Source organism: Pavona decussata, unplaced genomic scaffold, assembly GCF_977016875.1.
Source record: "Pavona decussata unplaced genomic scaffold, jaPavDecu1.1 SCAFFOLD_128, whole genome shotgun sequence".
In the NCBI taxonomy this organism is placed as follows: Eukaryota; Metazoa; Cnidaria; class Anthozoa; order Scleractinia; family Agariciidae; genus Pavona; species Pavona decussata.
The window spans coordinates 2,060,001-2,067,810 of record NW_028145542.1 but is presented as its reverse complement, the minus strand read 5'-3'; the positions used below and the strand labels follow the sequence as shown (position 1 = coordinate 2,067,810).

The following is a 7,810-nucleotide window of genomic DNA, read 5'->3' as shown; positions in this document are numbered from 1 at the left end:
AACTGAACAGCTGTGTGGTTGTGATATACGGAAACACTAAGTTAACAGCTTAAAATATCCAACCTCGACAGTTCACGGGTTTATTATCGGGAGGATTTTACGGTGTGATATTTTTCGGCGAGGAGGGGTGAGGTGGTTATACTCTGAATTTTATGTTATATCGCAAACCAGTAACGAGCAACAGACGTTTATTTTTTCTATGTTTTCCTCCAACTAACACGTTTTTGCAGGCTTGAAAATATGAAGATCTACCAAGAACCATCTTTGAATATTAATTTGCTTGTAAACAGGTCAATGTTTTTCTAGAATTCAAATCTTTTGCCTCCCTCTCCTAATAAGTATACAACATTTATATCTTGGTATCACCATAAAATTACAAACATAAGTCACTGAGAAATAATCCCACCAAAACAGAATCTCCTAAAATTTGTCGGGAATATATTCCTACGATAATTATCCCTCATGAATATTAGCTTATAGACTTTTAATGTTAGCTGTTTTAAGCGGTAAATATCATGATTATTTCAAGGGGATTGAGTTTTGTTTGTTCTCAAGCTCACGCTGCACAATTCTCTCTAATAACAATGAGCGGCTTCCTAAAACAAGTGCTTTCCGAAAACAAGTCACTAAAAAGACCAATGGACAAAGTTATAAGCCAAAGGCTCATATTTAAAATTTTACAGTATTTCAGCTTCTATAAGTTATTACGGAGAATGTGGTAGGAAATTTTTAATTTCGACTTACTTAAAGTGAACATCTGCATGGTAGTGATCTGACAATCAAAGAGGCATAATAAATGTGCTGAGTTAATTTGAAATGAGTTTGGTATAGCAAAGACATTTTGCCGTCAATGCTTTATATATAAAGGAGCCGAATAAAACTAAATTGCTCAGAAACTAGCTCACACTGCAGTAACATGGCGATGAAAAACTTTACTGGAGACGGAAATCATAAATTATACCATATGTACTGCACGGCAGAATTAACTGGAGGAATACACAACCAGCTGATTATCCTTTCAGTGTTAAACATTTTTCTTGCCATTACTGCATTTCTGGGAAATACTCTGATCCTTTTCGCCCTTCACAAGGACAGGTCACTTCATCCGCCCTCCAAACTGTTGTTTCGCAGCCTGGCGATAACGGATCTCTGTGTTGGTATTATTGTGGAACCTTTTCTTGTTACCATGTGGTTGTCTATGGTGAACGAACAATGGAATATTTGTCGCTTTTCATTAGCTGCAGTAGTTATAACGGGGTTTTTTTTTTGTTCAGTGTCTTTGTTGACATTGTCTGCCATAAGTGTGGACAGACTTCTTGCCCTGTTGTTAGGGCTCAGATACAGACAAGTTGTAACTTTAAGGCGAACATATGTAGCTGTGATTGCTTTCTGGGTTTTCTCCTTTGTGGGTTCCATAGTGTACCTTTGGAATGAATTAATATCAATATTGTATTCCTACACAATTGCACCACTGTGTCTAGTTACCTCGCTTTACTGTTACACAAGGATTTCTCTCAGGCTGCGTCATCATCAAACTCAAGTTCAAGACAATATTCAAGGACAACCAAACCAAACAATTCCACAGAACATTGCACGATACAGAAAGACAGTGTGCGCTACACTGTGGGTGCAGTTAACATTAGTTTTTTGTTATTTACCGCTTATTTTAGTGGCGCCGTTGGCAATTCAGGGAAGACTTCAAGGTGAACTGTCTTCAGCTACATTACTAGCGTTGCAATTTACTTCTACATTAGTTTATTTCAGCTCGTCATTAAATCCAATTCTTTACTGCTGGAAGATCACAGAAGTCAGACAAGCAGCGAAGGACACAATCAGAAAACTATTTTGTTCGTCAAGTTAAGAGCTACCAAATGTTTTGTGCCGGTATCGGTTAAGTTTAAAGCGGTATCTAAGCGGCTGTACATTCCCAGGTTAACACTGCGGTACAGTATCGTTGAAAATAAAATTCTATTCTGCAAAACACATTTTATTATGCAGTTGTCTGTGTAGTATAAATCCTTGTTGTGCATATACGAGTGCAAAAAAAGTTGATTCATCTAAAAAATGCAAACCGCCTCGATCTTCTATTATTTTCTGATCCACCGTTTCATTCAAATGTTGAAGTGTTGTAAGCCTAAGTGCCAGCCTAAATTATCAACAGTCATCAAGTTTAGGCGAGAGAAGTCATCTTTACACGCGCAGTGACCGGGTTAAAGCCGTAAGTAAGTCAGTTGACAAGGATCGAAAACTGCTCAGCCACACGAGATAGCGAAAACATTTGTTTCTTCGTCAGTAATTGCCGTTTTATCGCTTGGAAAAATAAGCTCACAACTCGCAAATACGGGAGAGGTTTAATTCTTAAAGTCTATATTCGGGTGATAAGCACACTCGAAAGATGTGGGGTTTCCTTTAGTTTGGTTCTAACTAAACCCTTTTGAGTTGATTTCATTTAAAATTCAAAACTAATTTGCAAATGAAGGTAAAGTAAAAGTGAACAAACCTAATTATAAAAGGAGAACGCCGTCTATAATTTCGGTAGATAATGTGTTAAGAGAGACCGAAAGAAAAGTTCTTTTGATCGATTTACTGTAAAATTTAGAATATAAACCCGCGTTCAAAAGGCTTTTTATACTATTGGAACATTTTTTGATCTAGTTTAACAATAAAAACATGTTAAAATAGTAAGTTGACGGTTTGAAACAGTCAACCGTTGACCATGGACTTATTAGAATCTTATGTTATATCGCAAACCAGATGCACAAAAGAAAGCGAACAGGAAAAGTTTGTTTTTCCAACTTCCCCTCCAACGATCACATTGGTGAGGCTTGATAAAATGATTGCACCACTTTGCCTAGTTACCTCGATTTAATATTACGGAAGGATTTTTCTCTGGCTGCGTCATCATCAAACTCAAAATCAGGACAATGTTCAAGGACAAGGAAAAAAAATTCCGCAGATCATTGCACGATATAGAAAGACGGTGTCCATTGCATCGTGGTTGCAGTTAAAGTTAGTCTTTTGTTATTTACCATTTATTCTAGTGGGCCCGTTGGCAATTCAGCAAGCAGCAAGAGGTGAACTGTCTTCAGCTACATTTCAGTTTTTGCATTGCAATTTAATTTAATAAGATTAAATTTAGAAATACAGTTGACTATAAAAATAAGCAAAAGAACGGAACGTTTCGGTGTCACTCCTGGCACCATTATCAAGTAAAGCGTGCTTTTCGCTTGTTGTCCACCTGGGATCTATTCACAACAGAATGTGAACGCCTCAAACTGATGTTCTCTAAACTCAAGTACCCAGATTCTCTTATCAACTCTACCATCGCAAACTTCGTTACTCCTGTGACGTCGCGAGACACGCTACCGACGCCTCAAACTGAAAACATCCATCGGGTAGTCTTTCCATTCAAAGACCAGAGGTCAGCTGACATAGTAAAGAAACATCTATCTGACTTAAGCAACAAAATTGACCACATTCTACAGCCAGTTTTCAGAAGCCGTAAACTTGGTGACGATCTGAAAGTGCAGGAGCCTAAGCCACCCGTGATCAATCAACAGTGTGTTGTGTATCACTTTGTATGTGATCTGTGTGACGCAGATTACGTCGGCTATATCAGCCGTCACCTTCACCAAAGCATTGATGAACATCGGTTCTCCGCCATCGGGAAACACCTAAAGAACTGAATCACCAAGTTGACACAATTGGCGACATGACAAGCAACTTCACCATCCTAAAGAAATGTCAGGGAAAGCTTGATTGCTTAATCTTTGAAATGCTTTGGATCCGCAAGAAAAAACCGAGTCTAAACACCTAGTCAGACTCCATTCGCGCGAAACTATCTGTCTAACGGACATAACTCTCATATTATGAAACCTTCTGAATGAACACCGGACAATTACTTTTAGTCTTAATTCAATTTATTCTATTTCACACCTTTAATTTATCTATAAATTGTCTTTTCTGTTGCATTCTTTACTTGATTATGGTGCCAGGATGACACCGAAACGTCGTCCCGTTTTTTTCGCTTATTTTTATAGTCAATTTAATTTAATATTAGTTTATTTCAACTCGTCATGATTAGTTTTGGAGTGGCGGGGTATCCCCTAGTTAAGCCCCAATTCTTTACTGCTGCAAGATCACAAAAGTCAGACAAGCATCGAAGGACACAATTCGAAAACTATTTTGTTCATCAAGTTAAAGGGGAAGTATTGCGCAAATTTGCTGTCATTTCAAACCCCAAAAATGTTTGTCTGTCAGCAGAAACAAAGAATTAATTGTCAAGTTTCTCACAAATAATCACACACCAGTACAATAAAACTGTCGATTAGTGCCTCTGGTCAGAGACAGAGTAGGCCGGTGTGGAATGAAACTTGAAAAATGTTAGGCTTATGTTTTTCAACTTCGCGCTTTTTTGTTTCCAAAATGCGCAAGAACAGATCACGAGTTGTTCTTTTCAAGAATTGAGTGGATTTCTTTCCTCTCGTCGTCCTAGAATTATTTGGCAGGTGATTGAAGATCTTATTTCATCATTTTTAACAAAAGATACCAAAAACCCCATGATACTTCCCCTTTAAGAGTTGCGAAATGTTTTGTGTCGGTATCGGTAGTTTAGTTTAAAGCGGTATCTAAGCGGCTGTTTATTCCCAGGTTAACACTTGTACAATACTTTACTAAACATACTTTATAATACCTTGAAATCAATTTTTTTAGCATTAAAAGTTGATCAATAAACCGTTTGTCGCTGTGACTAGTTATGACTAGCAATATAAACAGAAATATATGAATATCTACCAAAACCATCTTTGAGGATTAATTTGCTTGTAAACAGGTCAATGTTTTTCTAGAATTCAAATCTTTTCCCTCCCCCTCACAATAAGTATACAACATCTATATCTTGGTATCACCATAAAATTACAAACATGAGTCCCTGAGAAAATAAGTCCATCAAAAGAGAATCTCGTAAAATTTGTCGGGAATATATTCCTCCGATAATTGTCCCTCATGAATATTAGCTTATAGACTTTTAATGTTAGATGTTTTAAGCGGTAAATATTATGATTATTTCATGGGGTTTTAAGTTTTGTTTCTTCTCAAGCTCACGCATAATTATCTCTCATAACAATCAGCGGCCTCCGAAAACAAGCGCTCTCCGAAAATAAGTCGCTAAAAAGACCAATGAACGAACTTAAACCAAGGGCTCATAATTACAATTTAAGGGCATTTCAGCTTCTACGTTAAGCAGAATGTAGTAGGAAATTTTGAATTTCGACTTCCTTAAAGTGAACAGCTGCATGGTAGTGAGATGACAATCAAAGAGACATAGTAAATATGCTGAGTTAACTTGAAATGAGTTTGGTATAGCAAAGACATTTTGCCGTCAGTGTTTTAATAAACGTGCTAAGTTAAATTGAAATGAGTTTGACATAGCGAAGACATTTTGTGGTCAATATTTAATATATAAAGGAGCCGAAAAAAACTGAATTGCTCGTACACCACCACACACTGAAGTAACATGGCGAGGAAAACCGTTACTGGAGACGGAATCATCCAAAAATCATACCAAGAAGTGTATTGCTCGGCAGAATTAACTGGAGGTCTGCAGCTGTTTCGGCAAAGATTGTCCAAAACAAGCGTAAAAGTGTACGTGACCATGCCGAAAGGTAGTCTGGGAAATACCCAATAAATTTCAATAAAGGCTCAGAATCCATATTGTCCGCCATCTCAAGTCTTCACTGTACAGTCGAGGCATTATGGATTCTGAGCTTGTTTCTGAAAACTGATTTGCAAACGAAAGTAAAATGAAAAAATTAATAATCGTAATTCAATTAAAAAAAGAGAAAATCATCTGTCATTTCGAATTCATTACACAATGTTTTTAATAGTGAGACGGAACGCAAATTTCAGTAAAGAATGACAGCAAAGAACAACGAACAAGAGAGTGGCTGAGATGGCAGAGATCAATGAAATAAGCTGCGAGGTACGACAAAGAAGATGGAACTGGTTAGGACATGTAATCAGGAGAGAGAGTGAAAACGACTGTTTTACAACATTGGGGTGGACTCCAGAAGGACGAAGGGCGAGAGGAAGACCAAAGACCACTTGGAGAAGGACTGTGGAGAGGGAGCGAAACAAGGCGGGGTGGAAGAGTTGGAATATAGCCAAGGCGGCGGCACGGAACAGAGAGTGTTGGTCAGAGAATGTGTCGGCCTTATGCGCCTACTGGCGCGCGGAGATTTGATGATGATGATGATGGAACGGAAAGTTGACTTTCGATAGATTTACCGTAAAATTTGGAATATAAACCCTGAGCTTATGAGCATTCAAAAGACTTGGAACTTTTTTGGGGCTTATAATTGATCTAGTTTAACAATAAAAACATCTCGAAATATTAAGTTGACAGTTTAAAACATTCAACCTTAACAGTCCATGGACTTATTAGAATCTTATATTATATCGCAAACCAGATGCAAAAAAGGAAGCGAACGGCAAAGGGATGTTACTAAAACTTGGAACGGCGATGATGATGATGATGATGATGATGATAATAATTATAATAATAATAATAATAATAATAATAATAATAATAATAATAATAATAATAATAATAATAATAATACGAGAATCGTGGCTAACACAGCGCATGGGCAGGAAGTCTCTGAGCCGATTGTGTTTAAGAAGGGTTTACCACAGGGAGATGCGCTCTGCCCAAGGCTGTTTACGATCTGTTTGAACCCTATTGCCTGGAAGGTTAGCGCCTCCAAGGGATACAAGCTATCGAGACCGATCAGCGCCAGAGTAACTGATTTGTGGTATATTGATGATCTCAAGGTATTTGCTGCGTCCGAAAGTAAGCTGAACCGTGTTCTGGAGTCGACACAAGCTGCTTTGGAAGACATCGGACTTCGATGGAACCCAAGGAAATGTGCAGTTGTCCATATAAGGAGAGGGGTCCACTCCCAGGAGTGTTCTGGAAGAGATCTAGCTGGAGCTGAAGAACGTACAAGTTTCTGGGTGTTCTTGAAACCTTAGTTTAGGAAGAGAAGATGGCACTTGAGTTGGCAGCAAGAGAGTACCTGCGCCGATTGTCAGTCATCTGGTCCAGTCCCCTCTCAGACTATAATCGGGTTGTGGCATCTAATCAATTTGCCCCGCCTGTGTTGGGTTACCTGATGTGGACTCAGCGCTGGCCGGCTACAGATTTGAAGACCATAGACAGGGAAACGCGCAAGATTATTGTGGAGAACGGTGAGAAACACCCTGGTGGCTCTACGTCCCTGTTGTACCTCCCAAGAGAAAAGGGCGGGAGAGGCTTACGTGCGGTAGAAACGGAGTATAAAGTGACCAAGATCAAAGCAGCGGTTAGATTGTATGAGAACAAAGATCCGGCTATGGAAATGGTGAGGGAAGCTGAGTTACTGGGGCATAGTTCGTTAGTTGCTGCAAAGTTTGCGGAGGATCTGGGCGTCAACTTACACCTTGATCACCCAGATCCTGTAGGTGCTATGAGCAACGGGGGGATTATCCCATCGTTCCGTGTCAAGGAAGTATTGAAAGAATGTGTGGAGAAGAAGTTTGAGAAGGAAGTACGTGGACTAGAATGGCAGGGAAAGTTGCTGACTGAGAGCAAGTCTGATTTACAGCTGTGCAAGAATGAGTGTTTCAGTTGGCTGAACAAATGGAGATCATCCCCCTCGCACACTATTGCCGGGGTCTTTGAACTGTACGAGCAACTTTTGCCCACAAAGCTATACTCTAGTAAGAAGACACACACGAGTTATCCCGGGTATGTGAAGTGTAGGCTATGTGG

At 39.0% G+C, this 7,810-nt stretch overlaps 1 protein-coding gene and 1 pseudogene across 1 annotated transcript; both read left to right on the top strand.

Moving 5' to 3' along the window:
* The first annotated feature begins 916 nt into the window (after positions 1-916).
* Positions 917-1,861, top strand: LOC146468910 (melanocyte-stimulating hormone receptor-like). Its single transcript, XM_085124072.1, has one exon. It carries the CDS (start codon positions 917-919, stop codon positions 1,859-1,861), a length of 945 nt encoding a protein of 314 aa, XP_084980198.1.
* A 4,961-nt stretch (positions 1,862-6,822) lies between these two features.
* Positions 6,823-7,810, top strand: part of LOC146468909 (uncharacterized) — a 1,889-nt pseudogene continuing 901 nt past the window's right edge.

What these genes read in the sequence shown, in the direction of transcription:
- LOC146468910 (XM_085124072.1), top strand. Translation starts at nt 917, where the DNA reads ATGGCGATGAAAAACTTTACTGGAGACGGAAATCATAAATTATACCAT.